This window comes from Oncorhynchus keta, chromosome 24 (genome assembly GCF_023373465.1).
Source record: "Oncorhynchus keta strain PuntledgeMale-10-30-2019 chromosome 24, Oket_V2, whole genome shotgun sequence".
Lineage (NCBI taxonomy): Eukaryota > Metazoa > Chordata > Actinopteri > Salmoniformes > Salmonidae > Oncorhynchus > Oncorhynchus keta.
The window spans coordinates 47823998-47847503 of NC_068444.1; the positions used below are offsets into that span (position 1 = coordinate 47823998).

Here is a 23506-nt window from a genome sequence, read left to right on the forward strand (position 1 = left end):
TTCAGACACTAAGACAACATACAGCACCAAAGACTGTGCTTAAAAATGACAACAGCGTCTCCTAAAACCTACTCAGAAATTATTACAATGGATGAATCACAGAAGAATTAGAAAACAAATCCTCTGTTTCCAGAAAAACAGTGGGAGTGTAGGAGCCATCAGTAAGACACAGGAGGAAACTGGCCCATTAAAGGCCTGACTCCACAGTCTCAGGTTGTATCTCAAATGGCACCCTATTCCCTATATAGTGCACTACTTTTCACCAGGACCCATTGACCAGAGCCCTATGGACCCTGGTCAACAGTAGTGCACTATATAGGGAATAGGGTGCCATTTGGAACGCGGTGGGTCTCAAGTTTGAGTACTCTCTGAACCAGTTAGGCGAGGCTGCAGGCAGAGTGGATGTCACAGTCCATGGTATTTATCTCTCATCACATATTTAAAGACATATAATTGATGTGTATTTTCTTTAATACATGTAATTCAGGGCTCTGTGAAGCAGACTTTGGTCTCAGTATGACTCCCTGATAAAACAAAGGTTAAATAAAAAGATATTAACCATGGGGATGTAGCTCGGCGATGCTGGGCAGGACAGACATGCAGGCGTTGAGGATGACTTACTGTAGCATACTGTAGCATACTGCAGCATACACAGCTGGTGATTTGGTTGATGATCTCATGTTTTTTGTAATGATGAGGTTGATGGGGTCACCTTAGGGTCATGATAGGGGCTGCACCAAATGCTTGATGTATTATAATAATTGATTATGCCAAGGTTGTATTAATAGAAGGGGGGGGGGGTTATAAGACCCCTCCCACACTACATTTATAGGGTCCTGGACTACAGATTAGCTATATATATATATATATATATGTATTCACTATAAGGTTTAATATTGTTCCCCAGTTATTTTCTAGTCTTCTTACAAGAAACGGTCTGAGAGATGTGTGAGTTATTGCAGTCAAAACAGGGTGTCTGTGAGAAAGCGCCTCGAGGCTAAAAGAGATTCATAGACACAGAACCCTGCAGGGGAGTGTAAGAGATAAGAGACAAGTCAGACATACCACTATGAAGCAACCTGGGGTGTGGAAAATTACTGCTGAGCCCTTAGAAAACAAACTATTGTTCTCTCCTGCAGGTTTGTATAACTGTATATGCATGGCTTTGGTCTCATGAGTAGAAGGTGTTGACGTAGGCAGTTACATCACTAGGGATTGACTGCAAGCACATTAAAAGCATATTGGACTCAGCTGTATTTTGATTTTTTTTTAAATTCAGATTTATAAGTGCACATTTTGAGTGTTCCTTGTTTGTTAAGTAAATAACGGAGCCCAGAAAATGGAAACCAACAAGGGTATTTAAACAACAAAGTGAAGTGCAAGGAAGTCACTTCTGCCACCACAAAGACTGATAACAAAAGGGTGGTGCCATACAGTACTGTACACCACTGTATACAGTAACTTACACGACATCCCCTGCATAGTGCCGGATACGGAAATCTCTGTCAAACTCCAAACCCTTGTCTGTCGGGGAGAGCTGTGGATAGAGAGAGAGAGAGAGAGCGAGAGAAATTGAGTAACAAACCTTGGGAAGTAGGGAGGGATACATTCACACAGCCAAGGAGGTGAGTTTACTTGACTCTGCCTAGGAATCTAATTGCTCCTATGCAACGGAGGGAAAACAATGGGGCACTTTAGTCTGTAATATTAAGGGTATCTATTTTTTTTTTTTCAGATGTGCTATGCTCCATTTTTCTTTACTGGAAAGCATCTTCCCCAGAATGAACATACTGTATCCCCATTAGAGAGAGAGAAGCTGCAGAGCCACTGGTGCAGACAACAAGGTCGCTAAAACAACAGCACAGTCAGGTGGGACACATGCTATTCTCTCCCACTGGAGTGTGAGCTAGAGAGACCGAGACCGAGAGAGAGAGACCGAGAGAGAGACCGAGAGAGAGAGACCGAGAGAGAGACCGAGAGAGAGACCGAGAGAGAGAGAGACCGAGAGAGAGAGCGAGAGAGAGAGAGAGAGAGAGAGAGGGGAGGGGGCAATGTGTGCACGTGAAATATGAATGAGCCGTGTGTGGTGACGCAGGAACTGGATGTGGCCAACTGTATGTAGGCCAGTGGTGGAGTGCAGAGAGGAGAGAAAAGGAACATGCAGGGGACTTTAGAGGTCTGCCGCAGTCCTCTGCCACCTGTCCTTTTCCTGTCTGTGGGCATGCGTGTATACCTGACTGTACCCGCTTGTCTGTGTCTGCATATCCATCCATGTGGCATGGCAACATACAAGGCAAGCAGGTAGCATGATATTAGTGCCACTACAACACTACCATTCATCAAATGTTACACTGACATCAGAGCGAGAGGGGCATCCAGTCTCATTCAAAAACAAGGCAGAAATTAGAGCTAGAAGGACGAGGTTGCAGGATGTATAGTGGGGGGGTACAATGATGTAGAGCCTCCTCTAAGCCATTGGGACAGCCAGAGTGTTATATAAAAGAGGGACATCCAAGAAAGAGAGTGCCGAAGTGGATGAGTCATCGAGTGGAGAACACGCGCGCGCGCACACACACACACACACACACACACACACACACACACACACACACACACACACACACACACACACACACACACACACACACACACACACACACAGGAAGAAGAGAGAAGGGAAAGTCCCTGAAGAATGGAATGAGGATGTTGCTAACGAGAACACCTGACAGGCCGAAAACCGTGGAGGAAAATATACAAATCTCTATACTGTGTAAATCTGTGTGAACGCATTCAAATTCCCATTCAAAGCCTTGGAAATGAACGGGAGTGAATGGCCATCGCAGAAATACTTCAGTCGTACTGTGATAGGGAATTGATCCATGAAGGGCCCTGTGCTCTATACAGGCCAGTGCAGCCAGCCAGTCAAACAGACAGTGATCCTGGCAGCTAGACACACAAACACACAGCCAGACAGACGGAGGCCACCTTGTCCTCATCTACCACAATTATGTCCCCCTCCACAGACACTACCAGCTATGCTATTGCCACGTCTCTCTCCGTGTCTGCCTCACTCTTCATCCAGTCTAATGCCCATTTCAGATGAGAAAGAGGGGTGGGGTGGGGCGGGGGGGCTTTAGAGAGAGGGAGAAAATAAAGAGAAAGGGAAATTAAAGAGAAGGACAGAGCTACATTTGGGATGAGGTGATGGGGACAAAGGTAATGAGAGAGTTACGAGGGGAGACGGAGCAGGAGAGAGAGAGAGAAATGAGAATGGAGAAGATGGAGACAATGTTTTGAACAGGGGGGGGTTCTTGGGTTCTTGACAGGTAGAGAAAGGACAGATGGAGCATTTAAGGCAGCAGGTGGCGACACAACAGGTTCAGAACAGACCTATTGTGGATTACAGTCTGTATACAGAACTGGAAACCTTGCTATTAGTTCCCTTGTCTTTCGGCCACAGCGCTCTTGGGTCTTTCTGTTCCACATTCATTATTTTGAAGAAGACACTGCACCTGTCCACAAAAGCACTGAACATTCTTCGATTTAAAACGTCTACAATCATGTTGGCCATTCATATCTGTCCAACTCTGATTTTCTCTTGTCACACAAGTCCAATAGCCTCGTGTAAATGTGAACAGGTTTATAGCAGAGACCACCCTGATCACCTTAACACCTGCTGTCCCTCGTCCTCCTGCCCAAACCTTGCCCTCCCTCCAGCACCACCCCTCTGCCACTTCCACCTGCCATCATGTTCACCACCAGGGCCTCTCAGTCTCGCCTGCTAACTAAGCTGGCACCTGCAGGGCACACGTGCCACGCTGGCCAACTGACTTGCTCCAAACCGGTCATTCACTCACCACAGGAGCCAATCATGACTTCATTCTCTAAAAACAGAAACGTCAACAGAGACTAAGCACCCACTTTAAAGGAGAAGTTCAAAAAGTGACATCAAGAATATGCTGCATTGAGAAGGTAAAAAGCCTATGTGTTGGAACCGGAAGCGCTTGTTTGAAAGGTTTCTCGTAGACATGCATGAAACCACTCTAGACGTACCTCTTTCCTGCCCCCCACTGTCCTTGTGTTGTATTGTAATGTAAATACATTAGAGCTAATGAACAGCAGGACCACGTTATTAGCATCTCCACCACATGGTGCATGAAAGGGTAATCACTTTTGGGCAGCCTGCCGCTGCATGCATTCGCAGACACACACACACACACACACACACACACACACACACACACACACACACACACACACACACACACACACACACACACACACACACACACACACACACACACACACACACACACACACACACACACACACACACACACACACACACACACACACACACTATGCTGCGACTGTACAGGGCATGTGCAGAGACTGCAAATAGTAGGATCAGAGGGTAGACGGTAAAGAGAAAAGGGGGACGGTGGGAGAGGAGAGAGATTGTGTGTGTGTGTGTGTGTGTGTGTGTGTGTGTGTGTGTGTGTGTGTGTGTGTGTGTGTGTGTGTGTGTGTGTGTGTGTGTGTGTGTGTGTGTGTGATAGTAGGGAGAGAGAGAGCGAGAGCGAGAAAGAGGTGGAAATGAAGAGGGAGTGATAGAGGGAGAGAGAGCAAGGGAGGGGTGGGTAGAGGCTGCCATGACGACCGCTCCCAGCAGGAAGGCCTGTGTCAGCAAATAGTTCACAGTGTAAAAAAATATTTCAAAAAACATCTGGGAGGATCAAAGCGACCTGGAGAAGGAAAGCAGACGACAACAAGTCCTACGTGTGGCAGAGGACCAGGACCCATGCAAAGGTGGTAGAAAAGTTGCCCTTAAAACTATTCATTCTCAGCCTTCCGACATGGTATTAAAGGGGTACAACATCATGAAGTGCAGAAGAGAAGGCACATGAGTCAGAGAGGAAAGCGGGAGGATCGAGTATGGTATCGACAGAGAGAGTTCTCGAAGAAGCAGGGAAGTTTCCCCTTAACTTTTATCGAGCAAGAACAATTGCAGTCCTGTTTAAACGGGTCTTCAAAACTTCTATTATACAGTTGTCAGTAACCCGTCTCACACTATGAAGGCAAGACCCACAACTTCCTGGCCCATCACAGTCCCATTATATACAGTTGTCAGTAACCCATCTCACACTATGAAGGCAAGACCCACAACTTCCTGGCCCATCACAGTCCCATTATATACAGTTGTCAGTAACCCGTCTCACACTATGAAGGCAAGACCCACAACTTCCTGGCCCATCACAGTCCCATTATATACAGTTGTCAGTAACCCGTCTCACACTATGAAGGCAAGACCCACAACTTCCTGGCCCATCACAGTCCCATTATATACAGTTGTCAGTAACCCGTCTCACACTATGAAAGCAAGACCCACAACTTCCTGGCCCATCACAGTCCCATTATATATAGTTGTCAGTAACCCGTCTCACACTATGAAAGCAAGACCCACAACTTCCTGCCCCATCACAGTCCCATTATATATAGTTGTCAGTAACCCGTCTCACACTATGAAAGCAAGACCCACAACTTCCTGGCCCATCACAGTCCCATCATATATAGTTGTCAGTAACCCGTCTCACACTATGAAGGCAAGACCCACAACTTCCTGGCCCATCACAGTCCCATTATATACAGTTGTCAGTAACCACTACCGTCTCACACTATGAAGGCAAGACCCACAACTTCCTGGCCCATCACAGTCCCATTATATACAGTTGTCAGTAACCACTACCGTCTCACACTATGAAGGCAAGACCCACAACTTCCTGGCCCATCACAGTCCCATTATATACAGTTGTCAGTAACCACTACCGTCTCACACTATGAAGGCAAGACCCACAACTTCCTGGCCCATCACAGTCCCATTATATACAGTATCAATTACATCCAGTAGTTTTATCAACACAGCTCCACCGCTTCAAACACCCCCTTGATTAATATCTAACAGCCCTAAACAGGACTGGAAAACCAATAACAGGGATTTTTCTTAAAGGGATGTTTTCATCAGACACTCAGAGCTATAACATAGCGACTAGATCTGGAGGAGTTTTTGAAGCAAAGACGCGCCTGAAGATGCCGCCACTGATCAAGACGCTGCTTCGTTTCCACCCTCTCGCCTTCTCGCTCTCTGATCTGGAGTGTGAGGTCTTTGCCAACAGTGGGTGTGTTGTTAGAGTTATTACAGGGCGACAGTCAGCCAGGAGAACACAGAGAAATTTTGGTGTCTTGCAGCTCCAGGACTTGTCCTTTATAGAAAGGAGGGTGAGGACATTAGTGCTGACAGACAGTGCGGCTCCTATTACAGGCTAATCGAATACGACAGCGCAGCTTCTCTCACTCTCCTCCCTTTTTCTCACTCCCCCGCTCTCTCTCGCACACATCCCTCATTTGGCCTTTTCTCACTCCCCCGCTCTCTCTCGCACACATCCCTCATTTGGCCTTTTTCTCACTCCCCCGCTCTCTCTCGCACACATCCCTCATTTGGCCTTTTTCTCACTCCCCGCTCTCTCTCACACACATCCCTCATTTGGCCTTTTTCACTCCCCGCTCTCTCTCACACACATCCCTCATTTGGCCTTTTTCACTCCCCGCTCTCTCTCACACACATCCCTCATTTGGCCTTTTTTCACTCCCCCGCTCTCTCTCACACACATCCCTCATTTGGCCTTTTCTCACTCCCCCGCTCTCTCTCACACACATCCCTCATTTGGCCTTTTCTCACTCCCCCGCTCTCTCTCGCACACATCCCTCATTTGGCCTTTTCTCACTCCCCCGCTCTCTCTCTCACACATCCCTCATTTGGCCTTTTCTCACTCCCCCGCTCTCTCTCACACACATCCCTCATTTGGCCTTTTCTCACTCCCCCGCTCTCTCTCTCACACACATCCCTCATTTGGCCTTTTTCACTCCCCCGCTCTCTCTCACACACATCCCTCATTTGGCCTTTTTCACTCCCTCGCTCTCTCTCACACACATCCCTCATTTGGCCTTTTTCACTCCCCCGCTCTCTCTCACACACATCCCTCATTTGGCCTTTTTTCACTCCCCCGCTCTCTCTCGCACACATCCCTCATTTGGCCTTTTTCTCACTCCCCCGCTCTCTCTCGCACACATCCCTCATTTGGCCTTTTCTCACTCCCCCGCTCTCTCTCGCACACATCCCTCATTTGGCCTTTTCTCACTCCCCGCTCTCTCTCGCACACATCCCTCATTTGGCCTTTTTCTCACTCCCCCGCTCTCTCTCGCACACATCCCTCATTTGGCCTTTTTCTCACTCCCCCGCTCTCTCTCGCACACATCCCTCATTTGGCCTTTTTCTCACTCCCCCGCTCTCTCTCGCACACATCCCTCATTTGGCCTTTTCTCACTCCCCCGCTCTCTCTCACACACATCCCTCATTTGGCCTTTTTCTCACTCCCCCGCTCTCTCTCACACATCCCTCACACATCCCTCATTTGGCCTTTTTCTTTTCACTCCCCCGCTCTCTCTCGCACACATCCCTCATTTGGCCTTTTTCACTCCCCCGCTCTCTCTCGCACACATCCCTCATTTGGCCTTTTTCACTCCCCCCCGCTCTCTCTCGCACACATCCCTCATTTGGCCTTTTTCACTCCCCGCTCTCTCTCACACACATCCCTCATTTGGCCTTTTTCACTCCCCCGCTCTCTCTCACACACATCCCTCATTTGGCCATCCCTCATTTTTTTCTCTCTCTCACACACATCCCTCGCCTTTTTCACATCCCTCATTTGGCCTTTTCTCACTCCCCCGCTCTCTCTCGCACACATCCCTCATTTGGCCTTTTCTCACTCCCCCGCTCTCTCACGCACACATCCCTCATTTGGCCTTTTTTCACTCCCTCGCTTGGTCCCGCTCAATCTCTTCCTCATCCCATCTTTACCTCCCCCTCATTCCCTTTCACACTTCCAATTTCCACACTCACTTTGGAAGATTCCCGACAAGAACTGCAATGTTTAAAAAATAAAAAACGGCCTGAGGTCTTTCAGGCCCGCAGAGTCTGTGAGTCACTTTGAACCTGGCAGCCATAAACATTTCAAAACCTTCCAATCAGAGCTGCTTCTAGAGTACGGGGCGTGAGGTGAGGGGAATCTGTGAATCAAAAAAAGATGGGTCCCTCCAATGCACCAGGGATGAGCCTCGGAGCATTCTCTGCTATGCTGCAATAACGTCATGCTCCCGCATTAAATCAAACTTTTAAAAGTAACATTTGAGTTTATTTTTATTTATTTTTTTACTGATAACAGTATCAGGAGTCAAGCATCTTTAAGTAGAAGTTCCTGTATTGTTACAGAATTTAGTTAGGGTGTCCAAACATATTGTAGATGATAGCATAAGTACATTACAGGAACAGACATCCACATCATCATACTCACGTGGCACCAGCATTCTAATCTACTTTTCCTTCAACTTCTCTAGTTAAATAAAGGTTACATTGATTATATATATTTTTTATTCTCTCATTGTCTGCCTATCAATCTTCTCCGCCGGAGCCTATGGGGACTCTGTGTAGCGCTAGGTGTTTTATCTCTGCACAGGGCAGTGCACACACAAAGAGTATGATAGCCACCTGCCTGCCAGTCCTCTAGGCCTCAGCCTTGAGCTAATCTATGACTTGGTCGATGACTAGATGAATGACATATAGATGTAATCGATGTATTCACCTGAGGGGGAATGCAGTCAACAGTGCTTTCGGAAAGTATTCTGTCCCCTGGAATTCTCCCACATTTTCCACATGCAAAGTACAACGATATCCTTGATGAAAACCTGCTCCAGAGCACTCAGGATGAAGGTTCACCTTCCAACAGGACAACAACCCTAAGCACACAGCCAAGACAACGCAGGAGTGGCTATGGGACAACTCTCAATGTCCTTGAGTAGCCCAGCCAGAGCCCAAAATACAGGTGTGCCAAGATTGTCGTGTCATACCCAAGAAGACTTGATGCTGTAATCGCTGCCAAAGGTGCTTCAACAAAGTACTAAGTAAAGGATCTGAATACTTAAGTACATCTGATATTTAGTTGATTTTTATTGTAATAAATTTGCACAATTTTCTAAAAAAAAATATATATATTATTTGTCATTATGGGGAATTGTGTGTAGATTGGTTAGAGGGGGGGGGGGGGAAGAATTTAATCCATTTTAGAATAAGGCTGTAACTTAACGAAATGTGTAAAAAGTCAAGGGGTGTGAATACTTTCCGAAGGCACTGAAGAACATCACCCACTGGACTGAATGAGACCCTGGCTAGTAGCATTGCCTAAGGAACCATCTTTACAGGGTACAAGACAGCAACAGCCAGGATGATGACACATAACACTGATTCTAAGATGTTGGAGGGAAAAACAACCTGGATGTCAGTGACACGGCCTCTATCTTTACCGGGCGCCCTTTCCCTCCCCTCCATCTGAATATCTGTTTCTCTTGCTATGATCCTCAGTCTCTTCTTTTCTCCCACTCTCTGCAAGACGCCAGGTCCATTGACTCTCATTGGCTGCCAGTGACGTCACCGAGAGCAAAGTGTCGACTCAGATAGCCCAGCACTCGTTTCTCTGACGCCTGTTGCCCTCTTGTGGTCCACTGAGTGAAATACTACCCTGTAAAATGCAGCCATCTAACCTGTTAAATATCCTAGAGTGGATTTCCGCTGCCCGGCAGAAATCTAATTAGCATAATAAAAACAATCCCCATCAAAATCCATCAGTTTAAGCTATAAATATATAAAACATTTGGGGAGATGCATCTCAATCCACAGCAGCCGCTGATGTTGCACTTCTGTATCTGCGGTGAAAGGTGACAGAGCGATGTTTGTCAAACCATGGGACATCCTGAAAATTGGTTCTCTCACTAAATGGTCTGTAGCATCCGAACGCGACTCGTCTGACAGCGGTACAGCTGATCTGACAACGTCTGTCTGTAGCATCCGAACCGTTTGGGCTACGCACTAATATGACCCCTCTGTGGAAAGGTGAGACTCTTACAAACATGTTGGTTGTTGTGCTCTAGGATGACCACAAAACTCGTCTGAAGGTCCCCCGGTACCAGTATTTATTTATTTAAGTGCAGTATATATGGGAATAGTTAAGTGCCAAAAATAAGGGGTTAAATACATTTTTAAATAAAAACTTAGAATTTTTTTGGGGGGGGGTTCCTGATCTTTCTTATATTGCTCAGATATAGGACAGACACTTCAGAACAAACTTCCTTTCGATTTTTTTCTGGACTATCTATCGTTCCATGTAGAGAATCTGTTATTCAATGCGTTTGAATGGGCTAATAGCAGTAGGGCCAAATTCAAATATTTTTTTATATACATTGTTTTATACTTCAAGGGGTCTTAAAATAAAAAAATTGAATATCTAAATTATTCTTGTTATGACCTTCTTAAAACAATTCCATATATTTTCTTAGTCTGGATGATGTACAATGGCTGTAATGCCAATTTGACTTTAGTGTTTTATATATATTTCCACACTATGAGGTTGGAATAATACTGTGAAATGGTGAATATGATGATAATGCCCTTTTAGTGTAATAGTTGTTCAAAAGAATGTCTGAATTTTTGCCTTTTTTGGTGGGATTGAGTTTTGGCCAACGTGGTGACATCACCATGTGGTAAATTAGTTAATAGACCAATAAGAAAGTGTTTCAATCATCTCTGCCAATTTTCAGTTTTTCCCTCTCTCCGCTCAGACCACTCCCAGACAGTCATAGCAAAATTCTTGCCTGAGAAATGACTCTTTGTTAAGAAGCTATTTATGCTTTTTGACCATGTTAATTGAAAACAATCATAGTATTGCACTTAATGTTACACAGAAATGATTTCATATTGAGATTAAAAAGCTGCGTTGGACCTTTAAACAGCATTTGATGGAGCCGATTATTTAAACTAACAAAAGTACACAGTCCTCAGTCTTGTCTTATGTTTCAAAATCACTGGGCTAGGTTGTTGGGCTAATAGAATTACTTAGGTAATCGCTGGGAACAAGCCTCTAACATATCCATGTGTCCACATTGTACAGGTATATTTCCACTTTTAATTCAGTCAACGAATTAAAATTAAATTCATGAATTGAAAATTATGTCCAAATTGTTTTTCAACGCACCTTGCGGCTGGTGTAGTGGGCGTGCTTGGCCAGCTTGCTGTTGAGTCCCTGTAAGAAGACCTCGTCGGTGACTTTGCCCACGGTCATACAGGCCTCGTCCAGCACAGAGAAGATGCCCTTGTGTTGCAGCTCCACCAGGTCCACAATGATCTGGTTGTTGAAGTAGTCAATCTACGCCCAGGTACAGAGTGAAAACAGGGGATCGGTATATCATTACAACCAGCACAGGGAGTAAGACGTTCCTAATAGTCAAAATCAATGGAAGGAGAATGACTTGACGCAAATTGACCATGCTGTTGGAGGCAATACAAGACATGAGTGGAGTGGAAGCAAGATGTGGCCTTACGTGTTTCCAGGGGATTCCCTCGCGCTGGTACTCTTCCTGTTCCTGCCTCAGCACAAGCTGAATGAAGAGCTGCTGCAGCTTCTCGTTGCAATAGTTGATACAGAACTGCTCAAAGCTGACAGACAGACAGACCAGGGAAGGAGAGGGTGAGTGAATGGCTGTGACCCTGGTTTTATACTCGTGTTACATGCAAGTGTCATGACAGAGAGATTGTGTATAAAATCAGTATATTTCATATTGATGTAGAGATTCTACACTGAAATACATTCAATACTGAATTATTTATAGCGGACACGTCTCCTAACCTGTTGTTCTGAAAGATCTCAAAGCCGTAGATGTCCAGCACTCCGATGACCGTGTTCTTCCCGTGGACTTTGGCGTCATAGTTCTTCACTTCAATGACATCATTGATCCTTCCCACGATCCAACAGAACATTCTTTCGTACATAGCCTGTGGGTCACACGCCCCAACACCAAGACAGACAACAGTAGATAAAGATCACATGCGAGACAGCAGGGTGCTATAGGTCAGCTACCTACACTGGCTGCTATTTTACCCAAAAGCCTTCAAAATAATACCCTGGCTACTTTAAAAACTGGTTAGGCCTACCACGTCTAACATTGGGGCCCATTTCATAAATCCCTTTTTGAGGATTAGCACTACCATTGAGAGTTAGCGTTCGCTGCTGTGAAGCGGCCAACGTAGCGTGCCAGCATATTAGCTAGCTTAGCTAAGAGTCAGCATTTTGACAGTTAACTGTTAATCAGTTAACGTAGCGCACTAGCATTAGCTACCTTGGCCAAGGCATCCCGGCCGTAACTGGCCTCCTGGGTCGTGTGCTGCTTGTCGATGACGTCACGGCCGGTGGCAACGGTGCGGTAGAGCAGGGCCTTTCCCACATTCTCCTCCTTAGTGGCCAGCAGGACCCCGATCACCGCCACCACCTTGGAGTTCTCAATCAGCGTTGTGTCGCCGTCCACACCAAACATCAGGTTCCCCTGGGAGAGGTCACATGGAGATAAATACAGGAATACAAGGAAGTTACCTGTAAACAAAAGAGACTAGGTGGAGTGATCGCATTGGAGCAAAGGGTAGGGGAATAGGGCAAATAAGGGCAGGACTGTTTCAATTCAAACCTGTTCCATTTTAAAAAGGGACACTGGGCACACAACAGGGAGGCACCACTCAGTATATGATGTTGTCATATTACATATTAGGTTGTATACCTTTAACCCGTTTAATTTGAACTTATGCTAAACCCTGCTGGAAGGCCCAGAGTTAGGAGTTAATATGGGGTATTACCAGGTGCAGGATAGTGGCCAGGACCTTGTAAACAGTCTGGATTTCATCTGGTGTGAAGCCGATCACCTTCATGGCATCCGCCACAGCTTTGAAATCAGCACCGTCGTTAATGGACGACTGTGGCGGGGAGAAAGAAGGGACGGAATGGATGAGTGGGACAATCAAACTGGAAACGTTTATGTTCCCTTCACACAAAACACGTTCAACTTTGTCAATTTTGAAGTAAAATTTAGTCCAAAAATGATTTACTTGACACATACTTTTCACTAGTCTGTAACACCGGCCAAATACTGTACACCACTTCCTCACTTTGGCAAGTATGAGTTTATTCATGACATGTTCCTACTCCCAGCAGCCAAAGTCATAAAGTAGGAGTGACAAGATGACCACAAATATCTTTAAGACAGGATGGTGTGAGCATCAACCGAGGACTGTTTCTATAAAAATGGGAGCATTGCACACCATGTACAAACCACTTCAGCTGTTTTGGCCTTGCTCTGTTCCATGACGTCACATTGTTTGTTATACAACTTTGTTTTGTTCCTACTTATTAAACTGCAAGTGCAGAGACAGCAGAACGGAGATGCTTGCTGGCGTGTGTTAACAGCTGGAATTATACGGCTCCCAAAAACTTCAAAAGGCTTGTTTTAGAGGGACGGACACTCAAAACCATGACATCATTGGCCCCTTTGGATATTCGTAGGTAATATATCACTTTGAACTCATGCAATAGCTGCACATTTTGTTACGCAACACAAAAGCATCAGTTGTAAACACAGCTGCTCACGTGATCAGAAATTCAAAACAACCGTGCACATCTGCTGAGCATCGGCTTGCGTTTGATTTATTCCTGTAAAAATAAACAGTGTTACCAAATAAACTCGGCATTAGTGACATTCTCGGTCTAAAACGTGAGAAATAAAGTTACATTTTGTGATTGTTTAAACAAAGGGTCAAAGCGGATATACTTCTGTGGTAACCTACCTTGACCTGGCCTCCTACTTTGATGTAGCTGTAGGCCGTGGGGTCCTTCGAGACGTGGAGGGAACGCAAGAGGGACTCAGAACCCCCTTTAACCATCTGAAGAGAAACAAAGAAAGAGCGAGAGAGAAAGAGAAGAGAAGACACAGAGTCAGTAGTGACACGTGTCGGAGACTGTTCAGAATTTACATTCTAAACCATTTCATTTCAAATGGTGCGATGAGTCATACAGTGTGTAACTCCACAATATGGAGCAAAAGTCTAGATCAATAATGTGTCCTGACCAATGTAGGGTGAAGTAGCTTGAGAATGGGGGAGTTTATGAAGTGAGAAAGATTCATGTGTATTTGAGGAGTTAAAATCGGGTGAAAGGATGGATATTTCTAAATAGCAGGATAGAGTTGTAACACCTTTGATATCACCAAGCCTGTATGATCAACACAGTCACAGACCCACGGCCCATCTGGTCTGTATACCAGCTTATGGTGGCATCAGTCTGGCATGTAATACACACGCACATCTATACTCCCACACACACACACACACACACCTGGTAGAATGAGTGAAAGCTTCTCTCCCCTTCCTGCTGGAAGATGACTCTGGACTACAAGAGAAACAGATGGTTTGAGTCAGACCGAGTGAAACATAATTGACCATTTATTCATAACAGGTGATCTCACTGCTCCCCCAGTGCCCCCTACCTTCTCCAGCAGGTAGTTGTTGATGTGTCCCCCGATGGGATCTCCCTTGAAGTCGAAGTTGATGTCCATGTACTTGCCGAAGCGACTGGAGTTGTCGTTGCGGTTGGTCTTGGCATTGCCAAAGGCCTCCAGGACGCAGTTGGATTTCAGCAGCATGTTTTTCACCCTGGAGAGAGAGGCAACACATCTTTTAAAGTACTACTAACAGCTCCCCTGGCTCCTATTACCTATTACGCAGCTGATCCTCGGCCCATAGAGATCAACAAACAGTAAGGTGGCCAAAAGCGAATGATCGGACTAAATACAGTAGTGTGAGCTAGAGTCGCAGCTGGAATCTGTAGCGGTGAAAACTGCCACGTCCGTTTGCGATATTACAACAACAAAGATGTTACTTCAAAACAACGAACACAGTTTTTTTCCCCCCCTCTGACAACCTTGCACACGCAGTAGAAAAGCAGAGTAGGTTTACCACAATGCTGGGTGCTCCTCTGCTCCATTTCATAAACAAAACAAAAAACAATAACAAAATGAGCCTGGGGTGACCGGTGGCGCTGTTTCACCTTATGTGGCTCTCAACTTTAAGATTGAAGTCTTTCATTTCACATTGATTCAGTAGTAGGGTCATTACTCACTCAAATCCGAGAGTTGTCTGTCATTTATGGGGCCCATCCGGGTCTGGACATGTTTATAGTTGTTTGAAATGTCTTTTATCGGCAAGTTCTTTCGCAGAAGTATACCACAACTCTACTTAACACAAAGACTGCTTTGGCACTGATGATTGATGCGGTGTCGTGCTAGGTCAGAACACAGGCTCCTCACCCATACACTGTGCTGCATGGCTGTCATGCCCCCCCCCACACACACACACACACACCACACACACACACACACACACGAGACACACCCTGCTGTGGCTCTCGCATAAATCTGAGCTCCATACAGACTGTAGCGTTTCCTGACTGATAGGGCAGACCTTAGAGGGCAGAACTGTGAGAGTTGTCGGTTAGTATTGACTTTAAAAAACACAAAAATACAGTTTCTCAGTTAAATGGCTACAGGGAATATGTAGTGGGACAGACGCAATATATTCAGCACCAAAATGCTATAAACAGGGGTGACAGGTACCCTAGTGGTTAGAGCATTGGGCCAGTAACCGAAAAGGTTGCTAGATCGAATCCCTGAGCTGACAAGGCCTCCAGGACAAGGCAGTTAACCCACTGTTCCTAGGCCGTCATTGTAAATAAGAATTTGTTCTTAACTGGCTTGCCTGGTAAAAAAAAAAAAACAGCCCTTGGTCAGGGAGGTGACCAAAAACCCGATGGTCGCTCCAGAGTTCGTCTGTGGACATGGAGAACTTTTAAAAGAGGGACAACTATCTCTGCAGCACTCCACCAAATCAGGCCTTTATGGTAGAGTGGCCAGATGGAAGCCACTCCTCAGTAAAATGCACATGAAGCCTGCTTGGAATCTGCCAAAAGGCACCTAAAGGAGTGTCAGACCATGAGAAACAAGATTCTCTGGCCTGATGAAACCAAGACTGAACTCTTTGGCCTGCATGCCAAGCATCACGTCTGGAGGAAACCTGGCATCAGGCCTACGGGGAAGCAAGGTGGTGTCAGTATCATGCTGTGGGGATGTTTTTCAGTGGCAGGGACTGGGAGACTCGTCAGGATCGAGGGAAAGATGAACGAAGCAAAGTACAGAGAGATCCTTGATGAAAACCTGCTCCAGAGAGCTCAGGACCTGACTGGGATGACGGTCGTCTTCCAACAGGACAACGACCCTAAGCACACAACCAAGACAACACAGGAGTGGCTTCGGGACAAGTGTCTGAATGTCCTTGAGTGGCCCAGCCAGAGACCAGACTTGAACATCTCTGGAGAGAACTGAACAAAGCTGTGCAGCAACACTCCCCATCAAACCTGACAGAGCTTGAGAGGATGTCCAGAGAAGAATGGGAGAAACGCCCCAAATACAGGTTTGCCAAGCTTGTAGCGTCATACCCAAGAAGACTTGAGTCTGTAATCGCTGCCAAAGGTGCTTCAACAAAGTACCGAGTAAAGGGTCTGAATACTTACAGAAAATGTGATATTTTAAAAGGTTTTTTTATTTTCAAGATAATTGTCATTATGGGGTATCGTGTGTAGATTGAGGATTAAAAAAGTAACGTAACAAAATGTGGAAAAAGTTGAGGGGTCTGAATACTTTCCGAATACACTGTATATACATGCAGGGTAGTAATGTTATGAGTTGGAATTATGGTTCATTGTTTAGCAAACAAAAGACACCACTGTACAAGTAAACATTTCACTGTACGGTTTACACCTTCTATATCCTGTGCATGTGACACATTTTGACTGGCTGCGTCACTGCTTGGTATGGCAATAGTACCGCCCTCGATCGCGTAGCGCGGACAGCCCAGTACTTCACTGCTTGGTATGGCAATAGTACCGCCCTTGATCGCTTAGCGCGGACAGCCCAGTACTTCACAGCTTGGTATCGCAATATTACCGCCCTTGAACGCGTAGCGCGGACAGCCCAGTACTTCACTGCTTGGTATGGCAATAGTACCGCCCTCGATCGCGTGGCGCTACAGAGGGTGGCGCAGACAGCCCAGTGCATCACTGCTGCTGAGCTCTATGCCATCCAGGACCTCTATATCAGGCGGTATGAAAAGAAAGTCCGGAACATCGTTAAAGACTCCAACCACCCAAGCCATATATTTTCTCTGCTGCCGCATGGCAAGTGTTACCGGTGCATCAAGTCTGGACACCAACAGGCTCTTGAAAAGCTTCTATCCCCAAGTAATACAACTGATAAATAGCTAACAAAATAGCTACACAGTCTGACTTAACCTTACGTTTTTAATTCACCTTTTATTTCAATTTTTGCTCTGTCTCTATGGACCCTCACAGGGCCCTACACACTCACACAATACTGTCACTCCAACACACACACAAACGCTCATTCCATTTTCTCACTCACACATAATATGCACATACAGTGGGGCAAAAAAGTATTTAGTCAGCCACCAATTGTGCAAGTTCTCCCACTTAAAAAGATGATAGACCTGTCACATTTTCATCATAGGTACACTTCAACTATGACAGACAAAATGAGGGGAAAAAAATCCAGAAAATCACATTGTAGGATTTTTTATGAATTTGTACATTGTAACTGACTCTACACACATACAGGCTGCTGCTACCAGGTGTATCTTATTGCCTTGTCCCCTTACCCATATACAGCTGAAGTCGGAAGTTTACAAACACCTTAGCTAAATACATTTAAACTCAGTTTTTCGCAATTCCTGACATTTAATCCAAGTGAAAATTCCCTGGCTAAGGTCAGTTAGGATCACAACTTTATTTTAAGAATGTGAAATGTCAGAATAATAGTAGAGAGAATGATTTATTTCAGCTTTTATTTCTTTCATCACATTTCCAGTGGGTCAAAAGTTTACATACACTAAAGTATTTGGTAGCATTGCCTTTAAACTGATTAACTTGGGTCAAACGTTTTAGGTAGCCTTCCATAAGCTTCCCACAATAATTTGGGTGCATTTTGGCCCATTCCTCCTGACAGAGCTGGTGTAACTGAGTCAGGTTTGTAGGCCTCCTTGCTCGCACACGCTTTTTCAGTTCTGATGCTGCCACCCCCGTGCTTCACGGTTGGGATGGTATTCTTCAGCTTGCAAGCATCCCCCTTTTCCTCCAAACACAACAATGGTCAATATGGCCAAACAGTTCAATTTTTGTTTCATCAGACCGGAGGACATTTCTACAAAAAGTACGATCATTGTCCTCATGTGCAGCTAAAAAAACGTAGTCTGGCTTTTTTTTATGGCGGTTTTGGAGCAGTGACTTCTTCTTTGCTGAGCGGCCTTTCAGGTTATGTCGATATAGGACTCATTTTACTGTGGATATAGATGCTTATGCACCTGTTTCCTCCAGCATCTTCACAATGTCCTTTGCTGTTGTTCTAGGATTGATTTGCACTTTTCGCACCAAAGTACGTTCATCTCTAGGAGACAGAACGCGTTTCCTTCCTTAACGGTATGACAGCTGCGTGGTCCCATGATGGTTATACTTGCGTACTATTGTTTGTACAGATGAACGTGGTACCTTCAGGCGTTTGGAAATTCCAGACTGGACCAAATCTGAACCAATCATAGACATCTATGTTTCCCAAGTTTAGACAGTACAGTATAGTGAAATAGTGAAGTTCTCAAATCTCTCCAAGGGGATACTAGGCCGTTCAATGTAATTGATCTATTCCAGAGCTAGCACACCGGATTCTTTCAGAACCAAAAATTAACCTGATTTCAACATCCGGAAAAGATGCATTTTCAAATTCTAGTAGTTTGCCTAATTTCAGTTTATGTGGCAAAACAAGAAAGTACAGTGTAGAGGATGGGGTCGGCATACTTTTTGGGGTGGTGTGTCAATTTACAATTTACCGTACCATTTCTAAAGATCTGCGTGCCAGTAATGATTTCCATATGTGCATTACAACTAATTGCCCACAAACGGATGAATTCCATAGCTCGCTAAACAGAGGCACTGTCCCTTACCATCACAGGCTTGATCTTGGAACACAGATTAACTTGGTGAATGGTAGTGACATTTAACCACGGGGTGGCCAATCTTATCTTCAGTCAGCTTTGTGAATCCTTTCGGTTTCCCCACCATAGCGGGGCCACGGTCAGTTGTATGAGCGAAAATGTTTTTAATAAATCGACACCTCTTCTCAAAATGATCTGTGAAGGCTTTTGCTACATCTTCCCCTTTAGTAGTACCGTGAATGGGTTTGAGACACAGCTCCTCACGTACCTGCTGTGAGTCACAGTATCTTGCGACAACTGCCAGACGTGGAATCTCATTCACATCCACACTCATCAAGAGCCACACTAAACACCGGTGCATCTTTTAACTCTTTACAGTGTGCCGCTCCATTACATGCAGACACAGGCATGCCTTCTTTCTTTGAGATGATTGTGTCTTTGTGAGGCAATCCATCAAATAAAACCTGCAAACTTCCGAGGAAAGCCTCCTTGATATATTCCCCATTTAGAAAATGGTTTTCCATGTTTAGGAATGCACTGTGCAACTTTATAGCTCCCCTCTGTAGCTTGATTTTTGATGTAGGTTTGATGTAAATCATGTAGATTTGTAAACCCACCGATTTGCTTTTCATACCTGGACACGGCCCTCTTGATTCCTTCAGGCTTGTCCGCCTCATCCTTGGAGTTATTCCTCATGTCTCGGTTTCAAAATGACGCCAGGCACTTGATGTCCGACAAACAACAGTTTTACAACAGGGAGCGTAAAAGACCAGTACTTCAGTAAGACACATCCACATTCCCTTGTCCAAGACGCAATAAACAAGCATACAATTGCCTTATTTTTCTTAGCTGATGACATTTTTGCACCCTTTTAAATAACAAAAGAAGGCTTGCTAGCCGCTAGCCACGTGAAAACAAATCTCTCACCTTCAGCACTGCCGTGGTTTTCAATTTGGCAGGAGAGGCGAGGCGGGTAGTCTTGCGCTGAATTAATAATATGAAACTCCTGCAAAATCATGAAAGCCTATTGGCTAATCAGAATTGACACACCTTGGGAACTACAACATTGCAGTGAATACCAATGCAACTTCAAAACCCATTTCAATTATTTTCAGACCTACCGCTTCTCAGACTTGCTTTCAATGAGAATGACAGATCTATAAACACATTTGAGACCTGTTTCAAGAAGCTAGGTGTACGTCACACGTCACTACTTCACAGGAGATGAATTTGAACGTAAAAACATGTGAACTTTCATGTGCCTTAATAACAAACTTGTATGCCATCTGTAACTACCATTTTCATTTTTTTATTATGAGCCTATTTGGTTTAGCCACGGAAAAAGCTGGAACCTTCCCGCTAGCCATGATTGGCGGAGATAATGGATGGGCGATAGTAGCTACTAAAACAATTGGATACCACGAAATTGAGGAGAAAAAGGGGTAAAATAAAAAAATTATAATAATAATACAATTTAAAAAAAGATAATGGAAGGTCTGGACATGCTGAGAGATGAGTTCGGATTGGTCTGCCATGTAGCATGCTTCTGTTTATAACATGAGCTGCTAAGTGTGTGGATAATCCTTGCTGTCATCAAGGCAAAGGGTGGCTTTTTGAAGAACCTCAAATATATTTCGATTTGTTTAACACTTTTTTGGTGATTACACGATTCCATGTGTTATTTCATAGTTTTGATGTCTTCACTATTATTCTACAATGTAGAAAAACCCTTGAATGAGTCGGTGTTCTAAAACGTTTGACCGGTAGTGTAGTTGGTTAGCTTTAACTACCTGCAGATTCATGCATGGTGGCTAGCTATGACAATCAGTTTGTATTGCTTGTAGTATGCGTTAGGATTATGGTTACGCGTTTAGCTCCCTCTGTTTAGCACATGGCCTCACATGTGAACCCTTAAAGAGATGGGTGGGGCTAAGGCTTAAGAGGGTGTGAATGACGCTGAATGGGTGTAGACAAAGATGAGCTCTCCAGTTGGTGCACCGAAACAGTGAAGGGCCATTTTCTCAAAAGTGGGATTACAAGTTTAGCATCCAAAACATAATTCCATTTCCATTATTCCTCAGCTACAGTGTATGATATATCATCGCTCTACTTTTATCCAATGTAAAAAAACACCATTTCAAATTTTGATACATAAGACTGAATTGAGGTGGTGGGTCACATTCCTACGTGAATTTGGTCAGGTCACCCAAAAAAATTATATAATGCAGATTTTAAAAAAGGGACATTGTGAGAAGGTTAAAATGGAAACTTAATGGCAATACATTTCTCACCTTTCGACCTCAGCTCTTTGGCCGGGGTTTGTTATAGCAGCGATGTATTGCATGATGTATTTGCTGGCTTCCGTCTTTCCGGCTCCACTCTCCCCTGCATTGGAAAAACAACTGTTTTTGTTATAAAGCGCCATCATTTGCAATAGCTTTGTACTGCAATGTATGTGACATTTCAGATTTGAATTCAATTGGAACCTCTAAAATGTGATCTCCATTATCATGGGCTTTTTTGAGGTAAGTTTAGGGTTTTGAGCCATTCGAGACAGAATATTCCTCTCTTCACCACTAAGTGGCGCTCTATCAACCAAATACTTTCACCATGCTGTCACAGCTTGTGGTTACTTAGCTTGTTTTCTTAGAAAGAAGGCAGTGTTGACCCTGCTATTTTCAACTAAATAGGGTCATATCGATTTCCCCCAAAATACTCTCCACCTAAATGACAATCTCACATTACTCCAGCCAGAAAACATTAGAGCAAAAAAGTCAGACATTACAAAAATATTTTGAGAGAACATTAAATTTGAACTTTAAAAGCTACATTTTCAAACCAAATCTAAGTTGGCATCCAGGAAGACGTGACTAGACCTGAACCAGTGTTATATGTACATGTATTACTTCTTATAAGCATGTATGAGCCCTTATGAATGCCCTATTATAAAGCTTAGAATATGTTAGCTATGTATTTATATGCTGGAATTAGTTCACTAGACAGATAACTTTGTGATTTGGTTGGCCGTTTAGAGGGCTCCCCCCCCCCCGTTACCTGAGATGACAATACAGGTGTCCTTGTTCCTCCTTTTCATGGCTTTGTAGGCTGCGTCTGCGATGGCGAAGAGATGTGGTGGTCGCTCGTACAACTCCCGGCCCTTGTACTGCTCGATGGTGTCTCGACCGTAGATGTTCATGGCGCGGTAAGGGTTAACCGACACCACCACCTCGCCGATGTAGGTGTAGATACGGCCCTTCTCAAACCTGCAGTACATGAGAGAAAGAGCACAGGGAACTCACCATCACCTAACAACATGATGCCATACCGCTGAGTCATTTCAGCTGTTACAGGACAGGTATACTTTTTAGAAAAAGGCACTTATTTAAAAACATACCGTAATAAACCGCACCACAAATGCAGTTCAGTAGCACAGTCCAAAGTAACATTTTAGCACCAAAAAGCAGCAGAGACTCAGGCTAACACCAGGTCATGTTTACATCCCTCTCTCTATATGTCAATCCCCCCACCTTTAACACTACAACGCTTTACGTCAGACGATGATAGCTTTTCTATAGTGGTCTGCAGCCTAGAGGGATGAGTGTGTGTGTGCGCATACTTGGGGTTAACATACTTGTGCCCGCGTGGGGTTAACATACTTGTGCCCGCGTGGGGTTAACATACTTCTGCCCGCGTGGGGTTAACATACTTGTACCCGCGTGGGGTTAACATATCGCCAAGAAGTTATGACAATCCACTTTTTTCACCATGTACATTTACACACAACCAGAATTTGCTTTAGAGTGAAGGTGCTGCCAGCAATAGACAATACAGAAACAGAATACATAGACACACGTCTGTATTCCACATAGACATCATACAGAATATGCAATATCGGTACAGTAAAAACACAAAACTCTGGCATTTAGACTGATTGCAGTGGGAATATACCATTTAGAGAGGGGGATATACTGTATCTAAGCAGAGAGAGGGATGCTGCCACGGTGACTGTATCTAGTGCATATAGTGTTGTGCAGAGGTGCACATTGTGCAAATGCAGTATAGTGCAGTTATTTGAATTAGCGGCCATTGATGGCAAGGTGCAGTGTTAGGCCCAACGCAAAGTCACTTCATCCCTATGAGCCCGTTGGTCGGTTGATGAGGGCCACTGTTCAGGTGGAGGGAAGCTTTGATCATGATTGACCTAAACAGTCTGCCAGAGTGGAGTCTCTGAAAGACGGGGTGTCCGGGGGTCAGCGGTGATCTGACCTGCACGCTTCCTTGTCCTGGATGCTGCGGTGCCCCCGTGCTGAAATATGCGAAGGCCCAAGAGGTCGTCCACAGACCTCTTGGCAAGGAGGGCTTCAGTGGTGGTTTTGAGATGGGACAGGATAGGGTGCTCAAAATGGTATGACAGGGCCCCAACTCTAAAACCTACACCCAACGAGCCACACTGATCCTCGAGCAGTGAGCTAT

The 23506-nt window shown here is 44.8% G+C and overlaps 1 protein-coding gene across 2 annotated transcripts in view; it reads right to left on the reverse strand.

The window, feature by feature from the left end:
* LOC118357647 (unconventional myosin-Id) overlaps positions 1-23506 on the reverse strand; it is a 115016-nt gene that overhangs the window by 63495 nt on the left and 28015 nt on the right. For both annotated transcript variants that reach the window (XM_052478407.1, XM_052478408.1), the window contains exons 2-12: positions 22088-22296; positions 21325-21418; positions 14470-14635; positions 14319-14372; positions 13772-13867; positions 12788-12904; positions 12280-12483; positions 11790-11935; positions 11485-11599; positions 11139-11309; positions 1467-1537 (exon numbers count right to left, since the gene is read on the reverse strand). In XM_052478407.1, the coding sequence (XP_052334367.1) occupies positions 1467-1537; positions 11139-11309; positions 11485-11599; positions 11790-11935; positions 12280-12483; positions 12788-12904; positions 13772-13867; positions 14319-14372; positions 14470-14635; positions 21325-21418; positions 22088-22296 (1443 nt within the window). The remainder of the gene's footprint in view (positions 1-1466; positions 1538-11138; positions 11310-11484; positions 11600-11789; positions 11936-12279; positions 12484-12787; positions 12905-13771; positions 13868-14318; positions 14373-14469; positions 14636-21324; positions 21419-22087; positions 22297-23506) is intronic.